Source organism: Callorhinus ursinus, unplaced genomic scaffold, assembly GCF_003265705.2.
Source record: "Callorhinus ursinus isolate GAN/ISIS: 27379988/994484 unplaced genomic scaffold, GSC_fseal_2.0 scaffold7, whole genome shotgun sequence".
NCBI classification, from domain to species: domain Eukaryota; kingdom Metazoa; phylum Chordata; class Mammalia; order Carnivora; family Otariidae; genus Callorhinus; species Callorhinus ursinus.
The window spans coordinates 48,814,589-48,842,163 of NW_027397069.1; the positions used below are offsets into that span (position 1 = coordinate 48,814,589).

At 36.4% G+C, this 27,575-nt stretch overlaps 2 protein-coding genes across 3 annotated transcripts in view; one reads left to right on the forward strand and one right to left on the reverse strand.

The window, feature by feature from the left end:
- Positions 1-27,575, reverse strand: part of EPSTI1 (epithelial stromal interaction 1) — a 289,769-nt gene that overhangs the window by 144,563 nt on the left and 117,631 nt on the right. The window lies entirely within an intron of this gene.
- The window catches only part of DNAJC15 (DnaJ heat shock protein family (Hsp40) member C15), an 85,727-nt gene that overhangs the window by 30,638 nt on the left and 27,514 nt on the right, over positions 1-27,575 (forward strand). The window contains exons 4-5 of one of the 2 annotated variants that reach the window (XM_025875266.2): positions 8,822-8,898; positions 18,384-18,454. In XM_025875266.2, the coding sequence (XP_025731051.1) occupies positions 8,822-8,898; positions 18,384-18,454 (148 nt within the window). Of the gene's footprint in view, positions 1-8,821; positions 8,899-13,903; positions 14,049-18,383; positions 18,455-27,575 lie in introns of those variants that run through there. The other variant, XM_073894502.1, reaches the window with a different exon arrangement.

The window sequence follows — 27,575 nt, forward strand, 5'->3', positions numbered from 1 at the left end:
TTCCAACATTTATAGTTTACTTTCTTGATTATATCCTTGGATGGTTTGTTTAATTTATTGATTTGTTTTAGTTTCTTGGCCACATTATTTTTATTTCTAACCTCATTCCTGCTTTTGACATCTAATTACTATATTCTTTTTTAAGATTTTTAATTTATTTATTTGAGAGAGAGAGAGTGAGAGAGAAAGAGAGAGGATGAGAGGGAGGAGGGTCAGAGGGAGAAGCAGGCTCCCTGCTTAGCAGGGAGCCTGATGCGGGACTCGATCCTGGGACTCCAGGATCATGACCTGAGCCGAAGGCAGACACTTAACGACTGAGCCACCCAGGTGCCCCCTAATTACTATATCCTTTTTAGTAGTATCACACCAACTTTGAGGTAATTTATCTTTTTTGTTTAGTTAATATTATTTATTCTTGCAGTGATTTTCTGTAGTAATCCCTGTGGTAGAAGCTGGGTATAGTTGATGAACAAAACAGACATGGTCCCTGCCCTGATGGAGCTTACCCAAGAATTTATTTCATCCTAAAATTTGAAACTGGTCCCCTTGTACCACCACCTGGTCATCTCAAACATAAAATGATAAGATTCCAATCCTGAAATCTGTAGGGCTTATACATTCATCTACAGGCATTGTAGTTACTCTCCTGAGCTGAATATAAGTGAAGAATGAATGATAGTAGGTATCTAAAAGACTACAGTGTAGTGAACTGGTTTGTAACCACTGGACACAATGCAGAGAAAACTCACTGAAGCATTACAGCATAAACATTGACTTCTGGGAAATAGAAACAGATATGGGATAGATCAGCTTGGCTTGCAGCAGTTTGAGAATGAATGGCTTGTTTTAGCAAAGGCATTACAGGCTTGTGAGGCTTAGTTAGTCATGAACAATGACCACACTTTCAAAGGAGGACATACTGACAAATAATTAAACTCAGGTGATATTGCAGACCTATAAATGTATGTCTGTGATTAGAGGGAACATTTTTTTGGAGGGTTATTTTTTCCTTCTGTTTTCCTACTTATATTTTATTTGGCTGCAGTATGAATAGGTATTTAGCATTCACTCAGTAAGTATTCATTAAACTCCTACTACATGCCAGACACTATTGTGGGGAGTGGGCTGTGGTCAGGGAACCATAAAAAGACATTGCCCTTAGGAGCGTACATTTTAGTGGACACAGGCAATTAACAAGTAAATAAGTAAAATACATAATATGTAGAAGTGTTGGCTGCTTTCAAGAAAACTAAATCAGTGTAAGAGGTTAAAGAATAAAAGCAGTGAGGAATTTATATTAGATGGGTCAGGAAAGGCCTCTCTGAGATGAGGGAGAAGGCCAGGTAAATCTCTGAAGAAAGAGCTTTCCAGGCAGTGAGAACACTGCAAAGGTCCTGAGGTGGAAATGAGCTTTGCAGTGAGAATTTAACTCCAGAGGAGTATGCACAGAGAATAGTGGTAAAGTAGGGCCTAGATCATTTCAAGCCCAATACACTGCAAATTTTACTTCCAGTATAATGGAAAGCTTTCGGAAGGTTTTTGAGCATGGGGGCAATGTGATTTACATTTTAGATCATCACTCTGCTCACTGCATGGAGTGTCGACGGGAATGAGCCAGAGTAAAAGCTATCAATCCAGTTAAGAGGGTATTGAGATAGTGCAGGTAACAGATAATAGTGGCTTGAAATATAGGAATGGAAATAGTGATGTAGTTCTTTAATGGATTGTTATTTATGTCTTTCCATATGTTTATAAATAACGAATGGAGCAAATTTCAGAAATTATTTCTCTTCTGTTAAGGTGATCTTTGGTAGATATATTTATATTGTAAACAAAAGACAAGTTTTGTAGAACTACGTTATTTAACATTGTAAAGGAAGAGAGAGCAAGAAAATGAGAACATTTTCACTGCTCTGTGGAGGCTCACGGATAAGGTAGAATAATTTAAGAGATTGTCACGGGTATACTGAACTTGGCACCTGCATTTCTTAAGGAGAGAAATGATGTATCCTTCTTTCCTTCTCCTTTGTGGGCCTGAGGTAAGGTACACTTTTATATAAATCTGGCCCTTTTTTCCCCCACGAAGTACTACTGCAATTTGCAGTGAAAATATTTCTTAGAACATCTTTATTATCATCATTGTCATCATAATTATACCTCTCTGAAGATTAGAATGTCTTAAAAAATTCTTTAAATATTAATAATTCTAGGGAAACTGAGAAATAAATATATACATACTTTCTCTTGGCAAACTAATGATTTCAAAGTGTCAAACTTCACAAAATAACGGCATTTACAGTATTTTGATGTTGTAAATATGATTCATTATGAAACTAAATAGAGTTGCTAAAAAATGGGAATTGTAATCATGTGCCACTAAATCTCTGTGACTCAAAAGAAGGCCTGCAAGGTTCAAGTTCCTGTGGGTTCTTTTTAAATTTTTTCTTCAAGTTTGCTTTCTCTGTGCTTTAACATCATCTTGTTCTTAAATCTCATCTTTGTTTTTTCATACCTTTTTTCCCTCCATTTTTCTGGAATACTGCCTGGAGTAATTTTTTCATATGGAATGCATGGATGGTAAATGTCTTAAGTTCTTCTCTGCCAGCAGTTTGTTTCTTTTGCTCTCACTGTTAATCATCAGTTAGCTGCTGGCTCTTTGGAATGTGGTGGAGCCAGTATGAGAGGAGTACAGAAATCTCTGCTCAGGGGGCTCCTGGCTGGCTCAGTCAGTGGAGTCTGCTGCAGCTCTTGATCTTGGCGTCATGAGTTCAAGCCCCACCATGGGGATAGAGATTACTTAAAAAAAAAAAAAAAAATCTCTGCTCAGACTGAATGAACCTCAATGCCCACATACATGGTTTCTTGCATATTCATAGCCACATTTTCTGGTACACTCAGACTCTCAGCCAGAATTTCTGATGTTCTTATATTTACTCCTTTGTAAGCAGCCTGTTTTGGTTTTCTTTTGTTGTTTGTGTCTAAAACACAAACTTTAGTTTTTTGGTGATTTTTGTTTGTTTTTTAACTCTGGAAGTTTTGGGGGTTTTCTCTTTATTATTGATGTTCTGAAATTTCACAGGTATTCTTAGTGAGACTTAAGTGAAAATTGTCTATCTTTTGTCTTAGAAGATTCTCTTATACTGTTCTTTAATTATTTTTTCCTTCCACGGTCTCTCTTCTCTGTTCCTGGAACTCTTAATTAGAGACACATTGGACCTCTAAGTGTATCCCTTATGTCTCTAAACATTTTCTTTCTTATTTTCCATCTTCTTATCTTTTTGTTTTACATTCCACAGTATTTCCACAGCTTATTTTCCAGATCACCAGGTTGGTTTTTAGCAGTGGCCATTCTGTTATTTAGTCCATCTGCTAAATTTTTTACATCAGTAATATTTTAATATCTGAAAATTTTCTTCTTTTTCATAGCAACTTACCCTTTATGGTTATAAGATACTAATTCAAATTTTGTCAAATCCTCTTCTGTTTCCTGATTTATCTCCTTCTTCCAAAAGCCAGTTGTTATTTGTTCATCTTTGTTCTGCTTTTCCCCCATGATACTGGATTTGTTCAAATGTCTGATAATCCTTGGTTATTGGTTTATGTTTGTGGGAACTAAGTTGATTAATATAAGTGGACTTCCTCAGCAGTTTGGTAGACTCACTTCAATAATTTAATTGAATGAGAGGGTTGATAATGGGCTGTGAATACATAGATGGGTTATGTCAACAGCATGTCTTCCAAAGCAAGGAGTCCAGAGGCAGGCTTGGGACCTCCAGAGAGAGCTTGAGGAGAGATTGAGTACCATGTATATTTTATTCCTTGGCATAACTGTGTCCCTCCCTGACCTTCTGGGTTCTGAAATGTGATCTGCTGGTACTCTCCTTGGCTTCTCTTGGGACCTACCCCCAACAATGAGATACATCCCAGGCATGCAGTTGTCTTTCTTAGCCTGAGGGCAAAATGACAGGCAGTAGGCACCTTATGCTCTGTATTACTGGAGTTAGAAATGGTCATCTCTGCTGTTCTGGTTTAATTAATTATCCTGATGTTTTTACTGTATTTGTTGACTCGAAAGGTAGGGTTTTCTTCTTAATTTCCTGAGAAGGGTTTTCTTCTTTCCTCTGGTGTTTGAGGCTGCAGTTATTTTTCTGTATGTGCAGTCTTATCTGTTTTCAAGCTTTCAGAATTTCTTTAAAGTTATTTGTATCATCTCTTGTTTTCTAGGCCTATAATGGACTTTTCCTTTTAAAAACATCTCTCTTCTCATTTCAAAGGCACTTTAGAAAGCAAAAGACCTTTTTTTATGCAATCTTCTGTTTTGAACCAGTACTTTTTTGCTTGATTTTTAGTATATTAACATGTTATTAACTCAGCTAATGTTTAACTGCCCCTAATTTTTTTCCTGGGGGGAAAAAACCCAAGTCGTTCATCTTCTTTTAAGGTTTTATTTTTCTGTTTATGAAAATGTCCTTTTATTTGAATATAATTTTTAAAAATTGGACTTCTGGGGCGCATGGGTGGCTCAGTCGTTAAGCATCTGCCTTTGGCTCAGGTCATGATCCCAGCGTCCTGGGATTGAGCCCTGCGTCAGGCTCCCTGCTCAGCAGGAAGCCTGCTTCTTCCTCTCCCACTCCCCCTGCTTGTGTTCCCTCTTGCTGTATGTCTCTCTGTCAAATAAATAAAATCTTTAAAAAATAAAAAAATAAAAATTGGACTTCCTTTGTCTTATGGTTAAGTGAAATTCATGGAAAAGCACAAAATAAAATCATCCCTCTGTGGCTCTCTAAATGAAATAGATTATTGTAAATAATAGGAATTTATAGTTTATGGTAAATGTATTTCTTAAGATTATGGAATGATATAGTTCTTCTTTGGTTGTCTGGAGGGCTTTTGTATTTCCAGCTCTTGGTTGAGTAAATTTTCTAATGAAGATTTTAACTTGGTTCATTTCATATTTCCTTTGGTAATATATGGCACTATAGCATTTAAAGCTAATTTTATTTTATTTTATTCATTTATTTTTTAAAGATTTTATTTATTTATTTATTTGAGAGGGAGAGAGAGAGAGAGAGCAAGTGATAGAGCAAGAGAGCATGAGCCAGGGGAGGGGTAGAGGCAGAGGAGCAGGGAGTCTGATGTGGGACTTGATCCCAGGACCCTGAGATCATGACCTGAGCTGAAGGCAGACGCTTAACCGACTGAGCCACCCAGGAGCCCTTAATGCTAATTTTAGATGGAAAATGATTTTGAGGTATGTTGTTTATATATATACTTTATGAATAGAATAATACAAAATAATAATTTGTAAGGTTCAGGGTATATTTCAAATAGCAGCATAAAAGTAGTGGAATCATACTCTTTCTGTTCTTAGAAATTCCATTAGAAAAGTATAACCAAAAAAAAAAAAAGTTTAACCATCTACTCTATTTGATGTAGTTGTTCTATAGTTGTTCCTTATAGATATGCACAGATTCACTCACTCATAAGCAGGTCAGTGTTTCAGGATGTGAGCCTCATCCAAATGCTAGCTTTTAAGTTCTGGGTCTCCTTTTACACCTGGGCAAAACTAAAAGTAAACAATTGCTCCAATACAATATCTGCCTTTAGGGTTAATGAGCTTTGTGACTAGTGGGAGTGACACTTCATGAAACATCAATTTATCATGTTTCTTATGTTGAAATTTTGGAGCTCCCTAAGGTAAATAAATACTTAAAGAAATGTCAGGGAGAAAGGTATGCATCTAGTAAAAATTTTAGTCTGCTGAGAGAAAACTTAAAACCAGCTGTTATTCCTCTGTTAAATCCCCTAGTCCTTTATATATTCCCCTCCGTGTGTGTGTGTGTGTGTGTGTGTACATGTACATGTGTGCATGTGTATAATTTGTCCAGGTTACTATGTGTACTTAAATAATTTGATTCTCTTCCTCCACTCAGACCTTGGAGAAGGGTATTATTTTTAGTTTTCTTTCCAGATTGTTAATTACTTGAAACTTGAAATCGTCTATCATATTCCTCACAATACTGGTACATTGATAGATTAGCATCTGTGTGATGAAGGACAAAACTTGACCTGTCTCATTTGAAATGTTCCTGGCATGTACTAGGTGCTGAAGTGCTTGTTAAATGAATTAATTGCCAGGGAATTATTGCCACGTAGAAATTTATAACAAGCTGTTCAAAGACAACAGCTTATATAAATAACCAGATATGGTTCATTTTTTAAGTTCTAATAATTTCCTTGGTCTTTTATTTAGTTCTCTTTTTTAAAAATTGTACAGGTAGCCTGTGTTCATCATTGAAAATTTAGAAAGTAAAAATAAACATAAAGAAAAAAAATTATTCATGATGTCACCAACCAAAAATAACATTTTAGTGTATATACTTTCTGATGTTGTTTTATGTAAACATACACTTACTTATTTTTCCTTACAAAAATAGGGGTTCATGTTTTAAAAACTTACAAGCAGTACAATCATTGATGTATTTTTTCCTTCTAAAAGTTGAGTTCATACATCCTGTTTCTCTGTTAAGAACTCCTAAAGCATTGTCTGTACTTGCTGTCTCCCATTCCTTCCCTCCTGTTCTCTCAAACCCACTCTAATCAGACTCTCGCTCCCGCTCCCTGCAGCTCTAAAAAAGAGCTTTTTTTGTTAAAGATTTTATTTATTTATTTGGCAGAGACACAGCGTGAGAGGGAACACAAGCAGGGGGAATGGGAGAGGGAGAAGCAGGCTTCCCACCGCGCTGGGAGCCCGATGCGGGGGCTTGATCCCAGGACTCTCGGATCATGACCTGAGCTGAAGGCAGCCAGCCGCTTAATGACTGAGCCACCCAGGTGCCCCTCCCTGCAGCTCTTGTCGAAGATTTTGACCTCTTTGATAAATCCAGCAGTCAGGTCTCAGCTCACATCTGACTTAACCTATCAGAAGTGTTTGAAACTGTTTTTCTTCCCTTCCTTACTTTTGCTATCTGCTTTTCCTTCTGCCTCACTGCTGGGCCTCCTGTCTGCTTACTGATTCATCTCCATTTCTCTGCCCCTCAGACTTGCAATCTCTAGTGCTCAGTCTTTGGACTTCTTTTCTCTCACTCCTCCTTAGGTGATCTCATTCAGTCGCATGGCTTTACATACTGTAAATATACTCATGACTCCCAAATGTTACCTCGAAGTCAGACTTCTCCATTTAGATATGGATATCTCCATTTAACCCAAAAGACCACCAGCATGTGAATAATAACCCAGTAGGGAGGCGGATGTGTGATCAAAGCCCTGATTGGCATGCCTTAGCAGCCAATCCACAGGCGGCCCACACTCAGGATCCTTAAGATAGTTCCACAAAAGAGCTCATAAGAACCCCTAGATTTAAATGTCAAAACGGCAACCCTCTTGGGCCCCCTCCCTCTCTGGGAGCTCTGTACTATCGCTCAATAAACTTCGCCTTGCTGCCTACCACTCTTCGTCTGGTCTCCCTCTTCATTCTTCAAAGCGGCGTGACCATGAACTGTGGGCACTAAAGGAAGAGAAGTCCTACAACAGTAGTTCATTAGGGAGTGCTCTTATGATCAACAGTTCCAGAGGGAAGAGAAGGAAGAAGGACAAAGGGGCAATTTAGGCTGCAGTACAGTCGTAACAAAGGCCTCAACCAACCCCATGCCAAGCTCTGAAGCCCAGTTGGCTCATGGTGGTTGTCCCAGGTTGGGGCAAGGAGCCATGAGACTAAATGATGTCACCTGATAAGTGAATTATAGATATGAAGTCTAAGGACTGAGCTCTAGAGAACTATAATGTTTATACCCCCATATCAACCAGTCATTAGAGACTTCTCTGGGAAGGGGACCTGAACTTGACTTTCTTCAGCCAAGGCAATTCCTGAAGAGTCTGACGGCTCACTGCCATCTGCGAGCAACAGCCCCAGCGCCCAAAGTGTAAGTCCTTCACTTGTGAAGGGGAAGCTGCACAGTGTATGGTAGTGTTTACTATATCATCTTTAATCCCTCTCTTTCTCATATCCTCTATTTAATCTACCAAGAAAATGTTAGTGTTGCTTGCAGAATACATCTAGAATCTGATCACTTTTAAACTAGCTCTGCTATTACCACGTTGGCCCATACCACCATCATCTCTTGCCTAGATTATTGTTATGTCCTCTTAACGGGTCTCCTGCTTCCTTCTTGTACCATTCTTTCTAGTCTCCACATAGCATTTAGAGTAATCCTTTCAAAAGAAAGTCAATGACATTACTCCAGTGCTCTGAGAATTGAATCCTAAATTATTTCTTTCGCTTATGGCCTCTCCCCACCCCCCGGCCAGTCTGGCCCCATAGCCTCTCTAACACTGCTCTCTTCCTTGCTCCTGCCTTTCCAGCCATGTTTCAGGGACCTTGCAGTTGTTTTCTGGTCTCTCTTGGCCTGCCTGTCTTCTATCCTGATGTCCTCCCCACTTCGTCAGTTCCTCCTCTTTCTTCTCTCTCAGCCAGTCCAGGAGGTAAAAAAGATGTGTGTCATATCAACATTAATGACTTATCAAGGTTATCCAATGAGAAAATTACTGCAGAGTTTAGGAAAAGTTCAAGCCTTTTGCTTCTACTGATTTCTTTTATTCTTTTATATCTTAGTATAGAAAAATTAATGTATTTGAAGGTGAAATTTTAAGTTCATCTTGGTCATGGTTTCTTGTAAAGGATCATTATTTAGTGCTCCCCCCCTCACAGTTTCGAGTTGACTTCTAGTAAAATGCATTGCTCTTACTGCAGCTGTGATGGGATTGAGGTCATGCCACCTCATACATGGAACTAATTATATCATGCTCTTTCTTTCCTGTACAGAGCTTTTCATCCTACTATAAAGGAGGATTTGAACAGAAAATGAGTAGGCGAGAAGCTAGTCTTATTTTGGGTATAAGGTAGGTGTGCTGAATAAGTATTATTTTGTTTGTGGCCAAGCTCGTTTTGGAAAAAGGAGAAAATGTTACAGTAAAGTTATCCTTATATTTTAAGTTATGAATAGAAGGCAGAGGAAGAAAATACAAAATTTTTACCTTTTAAAACTTCACATCTAAGAGAATATCCTACGCCCCCTAAAAATATCAGGCATGATGTGATGTGTCTTTATTCTTAACAAGGAACTCTTAATACTAGTTTCACAGCAATTATCAAAATATCCCTTATTGTGACGCTGAATTGTTTCTGGATTTAGTTTTATAATTTGCTGTCTAATCATTTTTCTGTTATAATATGGGATCTGTTTCACAATTATTTTCTATTTCCATAATTTGATCTAGCATATTTTATTATAATTGTTTCACCTTAGTATCTATTGTGTGACTTTGGACAGCTTAGGAGAAAGTTAATGTTGTTGTGTGATTGCTCTGTGATATTTTCCTAACTTTAGTGTTAAGTGATGTGCCCTGCTATAGATTTGCTAGTCGATATATTCATTTGTTTACCTTATGTTCCTTTAAAACTCACTCAAATTTTTGTGGGGGTTGGTTATAGTATGTCATCTACAACAGATCTTCTGATGAATCAGTCAACACAAGCAATATAGGTCATAAAGCCCTATGTTGATATAGTCTTTTAAATCTCTTGTAGATTAGCAGATTTTTAAGGCCAAAACATCTAATTACTTCTTTTGCCTTAGCAAGAAAAACAAAGGGGTGAAGAAGCAAGGGAAACAGCTCAGTTCAGCTTGGTGCTTTATTAAATAAAAGATGAAATATCTCACTGAGAATAGGTTTTAGGTAGAGGAACCAAATTAGGAAGTTGGCTATATTGCTGATTATTATTTGCTTTAATCTTATTCAGGATGGCATTGTTATTTTTCTTGAAGTTTTATTGGGTCCCCACACCATCCCATTCATAGTCTTAAAATATGAATATACAAAGGTTCTTGAGAATATCATTTAACATCATCCAAGGCACTCCTGTTATTGAGACAGATAATTAGAACTTAAGATTTATGGTTATAAATGTTTATCCTGTTGAACTAGAAACTGTAGAAAATTTCACAAGGATAATTTGCTGGTTAAGAGTATATTCTCTAATAACAGCTGAGTCTGAGTATGAATACCGGTTTTACCATTTACTAGCTGTGTGACCTCAGTGTCATCATTTGTAAAATAAACATAATGTCAGTTTCTATTGCCTCCTAGGATTGTTGCGAAGACTAATACATAGATAATTCTTAATATAAACATGGCACTTAGTAACTACTCAACAAATACCAGCTGAGCAAAACTGATCCTTGTCCCAGTTCTATCACTAAAGCACCGCATTGTACAAGCCCGGTCAAGTAATTATTATTATTTTTTTAAAGATTTTATTTATTTGACAGAGAGAGCACAAGCAGAGGGAGTGGCAGGCAGAGGGAGAAGGAGAAGCAGGCTCCTGCTGAGCAGGGAGCCCGATGTGGGACTCGATCCCAGGATCCTGGGATCATGACCTGAGCTGAAGGCAGATGCTTAACCAACTAAGCCACCCAGGTGCCCCCCGGTTAACTTATTTTTAGCTCTTCTGCTCTTCAGTTTCTTCAGTTTTGAATAGAATTAATACTATTTAGCCTTGTTGAAATAATATAAAATGATAGGAGGATACCTTTTTATAAAAGTACCTACCAAATAACAGGTGCTAAATAAATGTTGGCTCCTCTTTCTTCCTATCTGTATCACAAATGCAGAAACTAGATATTTGCCCTTAACACATTAAATAGAAAGGTAAGCCTTATTTGCTTTCCTCTAGCCCTTTCTTTCAATCAGGTAGTGTAGATTTTGAAAAGATTCTTTAAGAGGTGAATATATTGCCGTGGCTCCATTCTCTATGATCAATGAATCTAAACTATATAGACTATATAACAAGTAGGTAAAGGCAAAATGGAGCTGACTGTATTGATCTATTAAAAAATATTCTGTGTGCTACTAGATGATTCTGTACATTCTTACATATTTCATGAAGCCTAATATATTTTACCGAGCTGCCCAGAAAAACTATTATTTTACTTTCTGAAATGATGCACATGTGTGATTTTCATACTTTCTGAAAACTTCTGTGGAACTGTGTTAAGCTAAATGTTATTCAAAAGACCAATAATAAAAACGATGAAACCAAAACTGCTCCATTTGCCACAGGATTAGAGAACACCACTCAATTCCATGCACCCCACTTCCCAGTCCCAGTCAAATGGGGTACACATCCCAGGGAACACAGTGTGTATGCTTTGATCTAGGAAATTTAATATTTAAAGTTATACTTTAAATTTCATGGTGAAATTGTTTGTCCTGGAGATCCATTGCTCTTTATTTAATTTTTATACTATGTTTAAGAACTACAATTCTCCCATCTTGTTTAATCTTTAGAACAACAAATAAATTTATTAAAATGTATTAAGTTCCTAGAGACTTAATATAGCAACAAGTAAAAGGGAATAAACTCTGTAGGCCTTCCCTCATCCCCAAAGTTCACCACTAAGAATCTGATAATTATTACCTTTTTTTTTAAGATTTTGTTTATTTATTTGAGAGAGAGAGAGAATGGGAGAGAGAGAGAGAGAGAGCATGAGAAGGGGGAGAGTCAGAGGGAGAAGCAGACTCCCTGCTGAGCAGGGAACCTAATGCGGGACTCCCATCCCGGCACTCCAGGGTCATAACCTGAGCCGAAGGCAGTCGCTTAACCAACTGAGCCACCCAGGTGCCCTGATACTTATTATCTTAAAGGCAGAATGTTTTGAATGGCCATACTTATACATGAAACTCTCCTTGCATTTCTTACTTCCTCCAATCTATCTAGTTTGGTGGTTGGCAGATTTCATTGTACATAATGCTTTATGGACTTTTATGTACAAAACCTTGTGTACTGTTTTTTTATAGGCAATAATAAGTGATTATCAAGGACAATCTATCAGGTGTAATTATCAAGGATAATATTCAGATTTTGTCCTGTGTGCTAAATTAAAGTTTAATATCCAGAATAAGATGCAACCTACCATATAAACTCCCCCCAAAAACACATAGAATGGAAATTTGGATTTTACTGAACTTATATCTTCATTATGTAGTGGTCCACATTTGATTTGCTTTCTGAAATGTTTCTTAAAGCTCCTCTTTTTCTACTTTAAAATTTTCTGTAATACAGCCCTTATAGTGTTAGTATTTACTAATAGAGAGCCATTATTCTTTGAAGGAGTTTACCTTTTTATAGCCATTTTCTTTTGGAGGGCTGTATAAAATGCATTAAGCACCTATTGCATATTTAATACTAGATACTATTTTAAGATACAAATCATAGCTTCTGCTCTTTAGTATCTACCTAAGGAGACATGTCAAATATCTACAGAAGAGCTAGGAAACATAACTAATAAAGGAAAGCAGTGCTACAGAGCACCACAAAAGAGAATGAGAAATGTAGACTTACTACAGGAAACTAAACATACTGGAATTTAAAAAAAAAATAATGTGTTCTTCATTTCTTAATAGGCAGTTAAAGTGTTCATAGCCCTGGTGCAGTGTTTAATGACTTCTTTTTCAAAACTTAGTAGTCTTTAGAATCAGACAGTGTCTTGATTGGCTATCTGGGAAGTATCTACAAAACAAAAAGTAAGTTTGAAATGGTCCCCCAGAGGACTTTCACAAAACAGCGAAAAGGAATACCCTAATAGTCCTTACACTAAAAGACTTTTTTATTTTTAATTTTTTTATTTTAAAAATTCTCCTTTAGTTTTATTGACATATAATTGACAAAAAACATTGTATATGTAGAATGTAAAACATACTGATTTGCTATATGTATAGATTGCAAAATGACTACCACAGAAATTTTAATTAACATCCTTCACCTCACTTAGTTACAGATTTATTTTTTCTTGTGATGAGAACTTTTAAGATCTACTCTTTTAACAACTTCCAAATATAAAACACAGCATTGTTAACTGTAGTTACCATGCTGTACATTTCACCCCCAGGACTTACTTATCTTATAACTGTAAGTTGTACCCTTTGACTACCTTCACCTATTTCCCCCAACCTCCTACTCTTGCCTCTGGCAACCACCAATCTGTTCTCTGTTTCTGTGAGTTTGGCTTTTTCAGATTCCACATGTAAATGTGATCATACAGTATTTGTCTTTCTCTCTCTCTCTCTGACTTATTTCACTTAGCATAATGCTAAGGCCCATTCATGTTGTCAACAAATAGCAAGATTTTCTTCTTTTTTATGACCTAAACGTATTCTGGGGTGTGTGTGTGTGTGTGTGTGTGTGTGTGTGTGTGTGTGTATGTATCACATCTTTTGATCCTTTCATCTGTTGATGGACACAGGTTGTTTCCATGTCTTGGCTATTTGTGTGTGTGTGTGTGTGTGTGTGTGTGTGTGTGTGTGTGTGTGTATCACATCTTTTGATCCGTTCATCTGTTGATGGACACAGGTTGTTTCCATGTCTTGGCTATTGTAAATAATGCTGCAGTGAACATGAGGGTACAGATATCTCTTTGAGACAGTGATTTTATTTCCTTCAGATATATATCCAGAAGTGGAATTGCTAGATCATATGGTAGTTCTATTTTTTAATTTTTTCAGAACCTACATGGTATTCCATAGTAGCTCTACCAGTTTATATTTCCACGAACTGTTCCCTTTGCATCTTTCTAACACTTGTTTATTTCTTGTCTTTTTGATGACAGTCATTCTACAAGCTGTGAGGTGATGTCTCATTGTGGTTTTGATTTGCATTTCCCTGATGATTAGTGATGCTGATCACCCTATATACCTGTTTGCCATTTTATGTTTTTGGAAAAAGGTCTAGTCAGATCCTCCACTCATTTTGAAATCAGATCTACCTATCTATGAGCTATGCTATATTATTAAATTGTATGAGTTCTTTTTTTTTTTTTTTTTTAAAACCTTTTTTTTTTTTTGACAGAGAGAGACATAGCGAGAGCAGGAACACAAGCAGGGGGAGTGGGAGAGGGAGAAACAGGCTTCCCGCAGAGCAGAGAGCCCGACGCGGGACTCGATCCCAGGACCCTGGGATCATGACCTGAGCTGAAGGCAGATGCTTAACGACTGAGCCACCCAGGTGCCCGAATTGTATGAGTTCTTTATTTTGGAAAAGACCTCTTATTAGATATATGATTTGTAAATATTTTCTCCCTATTCCATAGGTGACGTTTTTCATCTTGTTGATGGTTTTCCTTACTGTGTAGAAACTTTTTAAAGTTTGATGTAGTCCCACTTGTTTAATTTTGTTTTGTTCCCTTTGCTTTTGATTTCAAATTTAAAAAATTACTGCAAAGACTGATGTCAAGGAGCTTACCCCTTGTATTTCCTTCTAGGAGTTTTATGGTTTCAGGTCTTTAGTTCAAGGCTTTAATCCATTTTGAGTTGATTTTCATGTGTGGTGTAAGATAAGGGTCCGGTTTCATTCCTTTGCATGTGGCTATCCAGATTTCCCAATACCATTTATTGAGGAAACTATCGTTTGTTTTCTGTTTTTGGTTCCTTTGTCATAAGTTAATTGACCATATATATATGGATTTATTTCTGGGTTCTCTATTCTGTTCCATTGATGTATGTGTCTGTTTTTAACCTAATACTGTACTGTTTTGATTATTATAGTTTTGTAATATAGTTTGAATTTAGGAATTGTGATGCCTCCAGCTTTGTTCTTTCCCAAGACTGCTTTGGCTATTTGGAGTCATTGTGGTTCCATACAAATTTTAGGATTGTTCCACTTTTGTGAAAAATGCCTTAGGAATTTTGATAGGGATTTCATTGTATCTGTAGATTGCTTTGAATAGTATGGACATTTTAACAAAATGAATTCTTCCAATCCATGAGTGTGGGATATCCTTCTATTTATTGGTGTTTTTAATTTCTTTCACCAATGTCTTAGAGTTTTCAGTGTATAGGTCTTTAACCTCCTTGGTTAATCTTATTTCTAGGTATTTTATTCTTTTTGATGCAATTTCTCTTTCTGATAGTTTGTTATTAGTGTATATAGAGGGGCAACAGATTTTTGTATATTGATTTTGTAACCCAGAACTTTACCAAATTGGTTGGTTAGTTCTAACAGTTTCAGGGTTTTCTTTGTGTAATATCATGTCATCTGCAGTTTTACTTCTTTGTTTCCGATTTGGATGCCCTTCATTTCTTCTTCTTGTCTAATTGCTCTGGCCATGACTTCCAGTACTATGTTGGATAAAAGTGGTGAGAGCAGACAGCCTTGTGTTGTATCTGATCTAAGAGAAAAAACTCTGAGCTTTTCACCATTGAGTATGATAGTTGCTATGCATTTGTCATATGGCCTTTATCATGTTGAGGTATGTTCCCTCTATACTAACTTTGTTGAGAGTTTTTGTCATGAATGGGTGTTGAATTTTGTCAAATGTTTTTCTGCATCTTTGGAAATGTCATATGATTTTTATCCTTTATTTTGTTTCACATTTATGGTGTTTCACATTGATTGATTTGTGGATATTGCACCATCCTTTCATCCCTGGAATAAGTCCTATTTGTTCATGATGTATGATCCTTTTAATGTTTTGTTGAATTTGGTTTGCTAATATTTTGCTGAAGACTGGCATCAATGTTCATCTGGCATATTGGCCTGTAATTTTCTTTTCTTCTAGTGTCCTTGTCTGCTTGTGGTATCAGGATAATGCTTCCCTCATAAAATGAGTTTGGAAAGCTTTTCCTCTTCTATTTTTTGGAAAAGTTTGAGGAGAATTGGTATTCTTTAGATGTTTGGTAGATTTCAGTGAAGGTGTCTCGTCCTGGGGTTTTCTTTGTTGGGAGGTTTTTGATTAGTGATTCAATCCATAGTTAATAATTGGTCTGTTCAGATTTTCTATTTCTTCCTCATTCAGTCTTGGTAGTTTATATGTTTGTAGGATTTCTCTCTTCTACATTGTCCATTTTGTTGGTGTATAATAGTTGATAATAGTCTCTTATGATCCTTTGTATTTCTTCAGTTGTAATGTCTTCTCTTTCATTTCTGATTTTATTTGAGTTCTCTCTGCTTTTTTCTTGTGAGTCTAGCTAATGGTTTATCTTTTCAAAAACACAGCTCTTAGTTTCATTAAGACAATAAAAGACAACCTTTTATTGTCTTTTTAATCTCTGTTTCATTTATTTTTACTCTGGATCTTTGTTATTTCCTTCCTTCAACTAACTTTGGCTTTAGTTTATCCTTCTTTTTTCTACTTCCCTGAGGCATAAATAAAGTTGTTTATTTGAGCTCTTTCTTTTTTCTTAATATAGGCGTTTATTACTATAAACTGACTATAAACTTCCATCTTAGAACTGCTTTTGCTGCATCCCATAAATTTGTTATATTTCCATTTTCATTTGCATTTGTCTCAAGATGTTTTTTTCTCTTTTGATTTTATCTTTGACTCAAGACATTTTTTTATTCGTAGGAGAATATTTTATATTTAGCAATTGATAGTGTGTTTTAACATGCTTGGTGATCTGTTATTTAACCTCAAAAGATTAGAAGTATAAGTAACTGTCAAGGAATAGCTAGACTGGAACAATGGCAGAATCAAGGGTTCACAGCTGATATCAAGGGAGGCAGTGCTAAAAACAGACAGAAGAACTTAAATGGAAAGCATTCTAGGACTCTTTTAAGACAAGGGTGAACAAATCTCTGTGGATATTAAGAATTTCTTTGCACTTAATTTATACTCAGATTAATACTTTTGAGTCATTCAAGAAACATTAAATTAGGTTACTTATATAACTAAAGGCTAGTTATTTCTGAACACTTTGAACACTCACTCTGTGCTAGGTTATGCTGATCTTTTTACTTGCATTATCTAATTTATTCTTAAAATAATCCTGGGAGGTAGTTTATTTTATTTATTTATTTTTTTAATTTTATTTATTTATTTGACAGAGAGAGAGAGACAGCGAGAGAGGGAACACAAGCAGGGGGAGTGGGAGAGGGAGAAGCAGGCTTTCAGTAGAGCAGGGAGCCCAATGTGGGGCTCGATCCCAGGACCCTGGGATCATGACCTGAGCCAAAGGCAGACACTTAATGACTGAGCCACCCAGGCGCCCCGTGGGAGGTAGTTTAGTATGTCCATTTTACTTAGAATTTTCACTCAGAGAGTTTAAGTGAGCAAGACAGAGTTTTTCAGCTAATGAATGGTAGAATCAGGATGTTGAACCTATGTTTGAATATCTCTAAAAGTACCTGCTTTTATCCAGTACAGTGTGGTTCATCCATACAAATTAAATTGCTTTGAGCTTTACAACAACCACTCTGTACTTTAAGTCAGCTGCCATTATCCCGATTTGAGACCCAGAAAAGTTGAATAACTTAGATAAGATAGTATAGCTATTAATTAGCAATACCAGAATTTTGTTGTTGTTAACTGTTAATTTTGTTTTCTTGCTTAGAAAATGTGCTAGTCAGAAACTTTTCCAATACTGGATAAATTAGTTTTTACTGAAATAATTTTAAGTTTATTTAACTTTCTCAATTTTTGTTACAGCTTTTCCCATAGGTTTCTCACAAGTTAAATAAATTATGAGCTATGAAGAGTTTTGAGATGCTCTGTTGAAACATAATAATAATTAATAATAATAATAATAATAATAAAAGCTAACTGTTTTGGAGCACTTGCTACATGCCAGGCACTGTTCTAGCACTTTGTTGGCTTTAACTAATTTAACCCCTACAGTCGCTCTATGAGGAATATGTTGTTCTTAGCCCTGTTTTACAATGAGGAAATTGAAGTACAGAGAGGTTAAAAGTTTTGACCAAGTTTACCCCATCCTAACTAGCAATGGAAATGAAATCTGGCAGTCTGGTAGCTCCGGAGTCCAGATACCTGTCTGTTACATTATGTAAACTGCCTTCTCCCCAAATTACTTGAGGCATATATTTTCAATCTCAGTATAGTCTATAGACTATGACTCTCCTACCCTGTATGTTGTGTTTTATTTATTTATTTTTTAAAGATGTATTTATTTTAGAGAGAGAGCATGAACGGGAGGGCCAGAGGGAGAGGGAGAGAGAATCTCAAGCAGATTCCACGATGAGCCTGGGGACCAACTTGGGGCTCAATCTCACCACCCTGAGATCACAACCTGAGGTGAAACCAAGAGTGGGTTGCTTAACTGACTGTGCCACCCAGGTGCCCCTATTGTGTTTTATTTTTTAAATTGATTGAAAATAGAGACTGGCATTACAAAGGAAGAAAAATACATGCAACATTGAATCAACAGTTTATTTTGATGGTTAGTAGACTTAAGTGACAAGCTGTAATTTCATATTTATCCACAAGATGGTGAAATTCTCATTAGTTTTTAATTCCTTGAAACCCATATAAACTGTCAATTTATAATCTGCATTCGACACTATTTATTATAAGCACTTTAATTTCTTTTTACAGCCCATCTGCTGGCAAGGCCAAGATTAGAACAGCTCATAGGAGAATCATGATTTTGAATCACCCAGATAAAGGTAGGTAAAATTCCTATTTTTCATAATATGTGGATCTGAATCTGCTCTGAATTCCTTTCAGTTTACTTAAACTCATTATAAGTGATATATGTAGGTGATACTTATATATATATTGTTGAAATAGAAGTTTATGTGCCACATGTATTGTGATTTTTCTTACAAATAAATAAGCTTTTGGATTGGAGTTCAATAACCCACAGAGGTGGTGGATTCATATTATCAGCTTTCAAGAACTTAGTTACTGATTTTTATATATGTGTAACTAGCCCCTGTTTGAGGCTCCTAGCATTTTGACTGGGAAAGAGAAAACATGAGTTGTGGACTCTGTGTGAATTGATATGGGCATCATGAATTATGTTTGTTTAACCTTAAACATAAAAGCATAAGATTTAGAGGGTATCTTCTAAATCTCTGTACTATGTCATAGATAATTCTGAATTTCTTAATTTTATTCTGGATTGCTCTGAGGCTGAGCCATTTGTTTTTAACTGGCCAGGTTTTTAATGTAAATTTATCTTACAGAAAGACAATTATTATTACTTTACTACACTACAGCTGCTTGAGAGAGAAAGCCCATATGTTCATTACTGTTTCTTCTCTAAAATAACAGATGGTAGAAAGTTGCACTGTATTTCAGAAGTCAAGGGTGCAGTGGGGGAGGAGAGTGAAGGGTTTTTTGGATTCTTATTTACAGACTTTCAGTTTTCCAATTTTTTTGAAAAAAATTAAAAACAAATTTTGGATTTCTGCACATCCTGACACCAAAGTAGGGCATTCTTTTTCAGTTTTCTCACTTAATTATGTACTATAAAAATTCTTTTCACTAAACATCATCTTTGGCTTTTTTATTTGCTCTTCTTTAGTATGAATAAATAAGAGAATAAACTTTGAAAAGAGATTTTGCTTAAAATTTCTAAATAGCTTCAACAGTTACTAAAAGATCCACTCATCTAATTTACTTCGCATTGTGGGCTTTCAGAGTAATTGACTCAGAAAGAAATGTGTTTAAAGTGCCTCCTTGAAGCCCTCTGTCTCCTACTAAACATCCTTTGTCCCTTCCAGGTCAAGTGTATGCCCTTCTCTGATTGATTGCAGTAGGATCAGGCACTCATGTCTTTCAGATGATTGACAAGTTGTTGATTGTGCCTACTGGCAAAGGAAACAAGTTCTAAAATGTATCTAAGAGAAAATGCATTTTTAGATACATTTAGTAAAAAAAGAAAATGTGTGTCCTATGAGCCATAGTATTTACAGAATTACTTGATTTACTCTGAGGTCATATATTTATCAGAGGTGGGATTGTTGACTGCCTGTAGTATGCTTACTGATATCCTGTCTGGCCCTGTGTAGGTAGCAGGATGTGAGGGAATGGACCTGGAAGATGGAGGCTGGTGTTTTTCTCTGGCTTCTGCCTTCTAACTAGCAGTGTGACCTTGAACACTCCCTTTACCTCTCAAAATTTCAATTTTATCTTCTACAAAATGAAGGGGTTTATTTCTAAAGTCCCTTTTGTTAAGTAATATAATATCTTTATATGCCTATTCAATTAATGAAGAAGCTGTACCCTATATTTCTATTCAGATCACATTTTTAACTCAAGAAAGATGCTTTTAATCATTTTGGATTATTGTACCCTCTAAGAATGTATTGACAACTGTGGACATTTTGTTCATATAATTGCTCAGTCACCCACAATTTTAAAAACATTTGGAGTTTCAGAGAGTTCATAGATTTCCCAACACCCATGTGTACGCTCACAGTTAAGAACTCCTGCTCTAATAAAAGTAGGGTGAATTAAGGAATATTGCCATCACTGGAGGGAAAGTATTCATGGATGATGGAGTTGGGAGATGATAACTCATAAATCCTGAAATGGTCTCTTGAGAAGGAAGGTCGTTTTTTCTTTTTAATGAGAAGAAGGTAACAGATTTTCAACAAAAATATCTCATTGTCTTCGGAGAGAGAAAGCTAGAAGTATTTGGGGAAATATGAGAATGGGGAACTCTTAATTTTGTCTCTTCTTTTTTTTTTTTAATATTTTATTTATTTATTTGACAGAGACACAGCCAGAGAGAGAACACAAGCAAGGGGAGTGGGGGAGCAGGGAGCGTGATGCGGGGCTCGATCCCAGGACTCTGGGATCATGACCCAAGTCAAAGGCAGACGCTTAACGACTGAGCCACCCAGGCGCCCCAGTTTTGTTTCCTTTTTTTCTAATTCCTTATCATATTTGCTTTGGCCAGGTCAGCACTGACCGAGTGTTATATAGGTAGTTGCAAAAACTTAAATCCTCTACTCCATGCTTCTGAAATTCATGAATGTACCCCCGCTTCATCCCCAAGTCACATTTCTGCTGGTTTTGCTGCCAGCCAGTAAAACAAAGGTAGAACTTCAAATGTGTGATCAACTATAATTTGTCACACATTTCATTATCAACTTATGCAAAGAAAGTGACACGAAAAAATCAGGTGTGGGGATGGCTGAAAATAAATTTTTTGTAACCAGTTTTAAAGGAGCATTCAGATATGTTTTGGTACAAAGTAAATTTTGCTATTCAATTTAGTGAGATAAAAATCTCAGTTGCTCTAATACTTTCAGATTAATATCTTTTAGATTATGCTTTTTTAAATTGCTGAAGAGAGGTTAGTTGTTAGGAAATAAGCAGTTGATATTATGCTTAATGAATATAAAAAGGAAGACAGACTAGGTAAATTTGAAAAGCTGTAGAACCTCAGCAATCTCTTATAAACTCTCTAATTCAGTGCTACTCAAAAGTATAGTTTGCTTGTTCATGTGGGCCAGTTTGTTACCTGTATGCAATGAATTAAGAACAGAAATCGAAAGTAAGCATTTAGAAACCCTTATAGCAGTTTGACATTGTGGTAACATCCAAATGTGTGATTACAAAATTACTTTTGTAATTTGTAAATATGTTGGTCCACCAGGAACTGGAAATTTTTTTAGAAGTACTTCTTCACCGTAGTGAAGACACTATCTGATCAATGCTGCCTGCTAAATCAAGACTGTTTCTGCTCTATCCTGGGGAAAATATCCTGTTAGCTTTCCTTAAAGATTTTTTTTTTTTTTTTTTACTGATGGAGAGCTTCCTGCTTGACAAGAAGCCCACTTGTAGGCAGCTCTAACTACTAGAAAATTCTTCCTTATATTTAACTGAAATCTGCCTGCCTGCAGCAGAGATTCTCATTCTTTTTTCATTTATGCCCCCTTTCAATAAACATTCAGTACTCTCACTCTTTTTTAATAGTATTTAAGTAGGGCTCCTGGGTGGCTCAGTCGGTTAAGCGTCTGCCTTTGACTCAGGTCATGATCCCAGGGTCCTGGGATTGAGTCCCACATTGGGCTCCCTGCCCAGTGGGGAGTCTGCTTCTCCCTCCCCTCTGCTTATGTTCTTGCTTGCTCTCTCTCAAGTAAATACATAAAAATCTTTAAAAAATAGAATTTAAATAAAAAGTATTGGGACTAGAAACAAACCAAAGTATACCATTGAATGGATTTTCCCTAATTGCTCTCATTGTAAAAGAAGCTAAATTTGACAAAAAGTCCTGGTAATAATATATTACAATTTATTATGATATATTACACTTAAAAGATGTATTGTAAACATTTACAAAAAGACATGACCACCGAGAGCCAAAATGAATTCACTAAGAAAAAGTTATGCCTAATTAGCTTGATTTCCTTTTTTGATAGATGTAACTACACTATTACTTGTTTCAAAGGTCTCATCTTTTCTTTCCCTTATTTCAACATTTTAATTAGATTTAAGGCTTTGTATTTGAGTTAATAACTTTTTTGGTAAAAGTATAATTTAGTTTTATCCACATTGATTTTCCTTGATAAATGGTGTGATCTCTGAAAGGTAAAGAACATGGCTTATTCATCTTTATAATCTCTATGGCTGACATTTAAACTCTTAATTTTTTTTCATGAGTGAATGAATAAGCAAATGGATAAAATGAAGGCATACAAGTAAAATGTATGGGTAAAATAGAATTGGGATTGATAACTAATAATGATCATATGAAAAATTTTAAAGATTCATTACACTGATATGAAACTACCTATAACTAGCCTTTCATTCATTCAGAAAGTATTTATTCAACTTCTCTAAGGTGCCAGATGTGGTAAATCTTGGGGCTTTAACTGTAAAACAGGACAACTAGAGCCTTGTCTTCGTAGAGCATGCATGCTGATGGAGGGCCAGACAAAAAATTAAGTAAACCTATTTCACGTTGTAGTAAGTGTAGAGAAGGGTGCAGCAGGCAGAGATATAGAATATGAGAAAGAGGCAGCTTTACATAAAGTGACTGGGAAGACCTCTGTGAGGAGAAACCTAAAGGATGGAAAGAAGGTATTGTGTGAAGAATGGTTTGAAGGTCGGAGAACTAGCATATGCAAAGGCTCTAAGGGAGGAAAGAATATAATATGCTTAAGGACTTGAAAGAAAACTAGCTTGATAGGGGTGTAATATGCAAGGGGAGAGATACCCTGAAGTGAGGTGGTGTTCACAGTTTGAAAATTGCAGGTATGCTTTCTGATAATGAAACACTATATGTGCTATGTAATACTTGAACTTGATTCTAAAGACTGTGGGAAGTTTCTGTCAGCTTTTAAGCAGTAGAGTGATGTAATTTAATTTACTTTTAAGAAACCGCTTTTCTCCTCAATCTCTCCTTATTCTTTTTATTTTTAAATATACTTCGTATTGAAGTATACAGGCAGAAAAGTGGACAAAGCATTAAGTATATATCTACATAAATTTTTACAAACACCCATGTAACCAGCCTCCAGGTCAAGAACTAGAACATCATCACACCTCTGAATCCCCTTCATGAGCCCTCCCAGTCTACTTCATCCCTAAAAGTTAGTTTTGCCTCTTTTGAATGTGTGTAGTCATTTGCATCTGGTTGCTTTCAGTCAATATTTATCCTTGTGAGAATCATCCATATTGTAATGTGGAGCAATAGTGTGTTCATTCTCATTGATATATAGCAGCCTTAGCAAAGTGATCCCAGTATTTTGATTGACTCAGTATGTGATCTATTCTGTTCCATGTGCACTTAAGCAGAATGTGTATTCTGTTGCTTTAGGATGGAATGTTTTGAATATATCTGTGAAGTCCCATCTGGTCCAATGTGTCGTTCATAACCCTTATTTCTTTGTTGATCTTCTGCTTGGATGATTTGACCATTGCAGTGAGAGGGGTGTTAAAAGTCCCCTACTATTATTGTATTGTTGTCAGTGTTTTTCTTTATTTTGTTATTAATTGGCTTATATAATTAGCTGCTCCCATGTTGGGGGCATAAATATTTACAATTGTTGGATCTTCTTGTTGGATAGACCCTTTAATTATGGTAGTGTCCTTCCTCCTTTGTTACTATAGTCTTTGGTTTAAAATCTAATTTGTCTGATAAAGGATTGCCACCCCAGCTTTCTTTTGATGTCCATTAGCATAATAAATGGTTTTCCACCCCCTCACTTTAAATCTGGGGGAGTCCTTGGGTCTAAAATGAGTCTCTTGCAGACAGCATATTGATGGGTCTTACTTTTTTATCCAATCTGATACCCTGTGTCTTTTGATTAGGGCATTTAGCCCATTTACATTCAGAGTAACTATTGAGAGAAAGGAATTTAGTGCCATTGTATTACATGTAAAGTGACTGTTACTGTATATTGTCTCTGTTCCTTTCTGGTCTATGTTACTTTTGGGCTCTCTCTTTGCTTAGAGGATCCCTTTTAATATTTCTTGTAGGGCTGGTTTGGTGATCACAGATTCTTTTAGTTTCTGTTTGTCCTGAAAGATTTTTTAATCACTCCTATTTTGAATGACATCCTAGCTGGATAAAGTATTCTTGGCTGCATATTTTTCTCATTTACCACCCTGAATATGTCATGCCAGTTCTTGCTGGCCTGCCAGGTCTCTGTAGATAGGTCTGCTGCCAGTCTAATGTTTCTACCGTTGTAGGTTACAGCTTGTCCCGAGCTGCTATCAGGATTTTCTCTTTGTCTCTGAGATGTGTAAGTTTTACTATTAGAGGTTGGGGTGTTGAGCTATTTTTAGTGATTTTGAGGGGGGTTCTTTGTGCTTCCTGAATTTTGATGCCAGTTTCCTTCCCCAGATTAGGGAAATTCTCTGTTAATTTTCTCCAATATACCTTCTGCTCCTCTCTCCTCTTCTTCTGGGATTTCAGTCATTCTAGTATTGTTTCTCTTATTTCTTGAATTCTTCCCTTGTGACCCAGTAGTTGTTTATCCCTCTTTTTTCTCAGCTTCTTTAGTCTCCATCATTTGGTCTTCTATATCACTAATCCCTTCTTCTGCCTCATTTATCCTAGCAGTTAGAGCCTCCATTTTTTATTGCATCTCATTAATAGCCTTTTTGATTTCGACTTGGTTAGATTTTAGTTCTTTTATTTCTCCAGAAAGGGATTCTCTAGTGTCTTCTATACTTTTTTTCAAGCCCAGCTCATCTTTATAATCATTCTGAAATCTAGTTCTGACATCTTACTTATGTCCATACTGATCAGGCCCCTGGCAGTCAATACTGCCTCTTGTTCTCTTTTTTGAGGTGAGTTTTTCCATCTTGTCATCATTCTGTCCAGAGAAGAATAGATGAACAAAAGAACAAAATACTAAAATGGCAACAACGACCCCAGAGAAATATACACCAAACAAATCAGAAGAGAGCAAAAAACGGGGGGGAGAAAAAGAGAATATAATCAGACAGGTGAGCAGAATAGAGGAGTACACTGGATTCTGTGTGTAGTTTGGTCTGTTTTTTAGAAAATTAGATCCCAAAATTGTAAAGAAAGAAAAATTTATATATGTACAAAAGTAAAATCAAATACAAGGAAAGGATAGAATGTAACTGTAAAAATGGAAATTAAAAGATAAGAAAAAAAAGAGAAAAAAACCCCTCAACAACAACAAAAAAGGAAGGACTATAAATGTACAGGTGAACAGAACAGAGCAATACACAATCTCCTGAGTGTATTTTGGTCAGTTTGTTAGAAGAAACTACATCTCAAAATTGTAAAGAAAGAAAAATTTATATATACAAAAATTAAATATATCAAAAGGATAGAATGGAACTATAACGATGAAATTTTTTTAAAAAAGATTTTATGTATTTATTTGTCAGAGAGAGAGAGAGAGAAAGAGCACAAGCAGGGGGAGTGGCAGGCAGAGGGAGAAGCAGGCTCCCTGCTGAGCAAAGAGCCCAGTGCGGGACTTGATCCTGGGACCCTGTGATCATGACCTGAACCGAAGGCAAACACTTAACTGACTGAGCCACCCAGGTGTCCCTAAAGGTGAAAAATTAAAAAGGCTTTAACAAAACAAAAAAAAGAAAGAAGAAAAAAACCCACAAAAACAACAAAAAAGAGAATATGATCAGACAGGTGAAAAGAACAGCGCCATACACTAGATTTTGGATATATTTTGGTCTGTTAGAATAAACTGCATCCCAAAATTATAAAAAAAGAAAAACTGATACACACACACACACACACATAAGATTAAATACAATGAAGGGATAGAGTGTAACTTTAAAAATGGAAGTTAAAAAAGATTTAGAAAAGGAGTTGATAAAATAAGAAATCGGTTGAAAAGGGAAAGAAAAAAATTAAAAAAAATTAAAGTTGATAGATTAAAGAATCATGGGGGAAAAGCCATGGATTCTATGTGTTGTATTCCCCTAGTGCTCGAGTTTTGCAGTTCTCATTGATCAGTAAACTTGGTATTGGATGGATGTTCTTGCTGATCTTCGGGGGGAGGAGCCTGTTGCAGTGATTCTCAAGTGTGTTTGCCCCAGACAGAATTGTACCACCCTTGTCAGGAGGCCAGGCTAAGTAATCTGCTCCCATTTGCTCTGTTTGGCTTTTGTTCCCTGAAGGCTTTCTGCGCAGCTTTAGAGGATGAGAATGAAAATGGCAGCCTCCCAGTCTCCACCCTGGAGCTGAGAGCTCGGGTTGCCACTCCTCAGTGAGCCCTCAGAGAAAAGCAGTCAATCACTCCTGCCTCCCTGGTCTCTAGTGACCCTCCATGCTCACCCGGCCTGTGACTGAGCATTTCTATCTTAGGCACATGACCCTGTTTCAAGCCTCCAAACCCTGCAGACTCCCAGGGGAGGAAGGGGGGGGTCTCGCCGGTTCTGTTGCTTATTGGGCCCTGCTCAGGAGCAGTTACTCGATTGATTGTGCCGCAGTTTGACCAAGAATCAGTTGCTCAACTGACTGAGCCATCCAGGTGCCCCTGGGTTTTATTTTCTTAATGAAGTCTGACAGTTTTTGACTTTTAATACAACTATTTAGTTCTTTTACATTTAATGTACTTAATGATATTTGAATATATTTATACCATGTTACTGTTTGTTTTCTATTTGACTCACCTATTTTATGTTCCTTCTTTTGGCTCATTCAAATGTCTTTTTCTTTAGTGACTTCATAGATACACTTAAAAATAAAAACCTATTTCTCAAGTGATTACCCAAAGAATACAACATACCTCCTTGACTTATTACAGTTTAAAGTAAAATATTGCTGCAGTCACTCCTCAGATAATGTTAGGACCATAGAATGCTTTTAAGATTTTTCCATCTTTGATTTTCAGCAATTCTACTATGATGTGAGTTGGTATAGGTTTCTGTGCATATATCCTGCTTGTGGTTTGTAGAAATTCTTGGATCTGTGGGATAAAATCTTTCATCAGTTTTAAAAGATTTTACAATATTGCCTCTTCTCTTTATTCTCTCCTTTTCTTCTGAAATTCCAGTTATGTGCATTTTTGGCTCCCACTTTTTTCACTGTCTCATTTGTCTTTTATATTCTCTTCTATATTTCCCTCCTTTTCTGTAGATATTTGTTAATAGTTTTTTCCAGTTTATTGTTAATCTGCCCTGTCTAATTTGCTTTTAAGCCTTTTCTTAGTTTAATTAATTAATTAATTTTTAAAAGAATTTATTTATTTGACAGAGAGATAGAGAGCACAAGTAGGCAGAGAGGCAGGCAGAGGGAGAGGGAGAAGCAGGCTCCCCGTCGAGCAGGGAGCCCGATGTGGGACTTGATCCCAGGACCCTGGGATCATGACCTGAGCCGAAGGC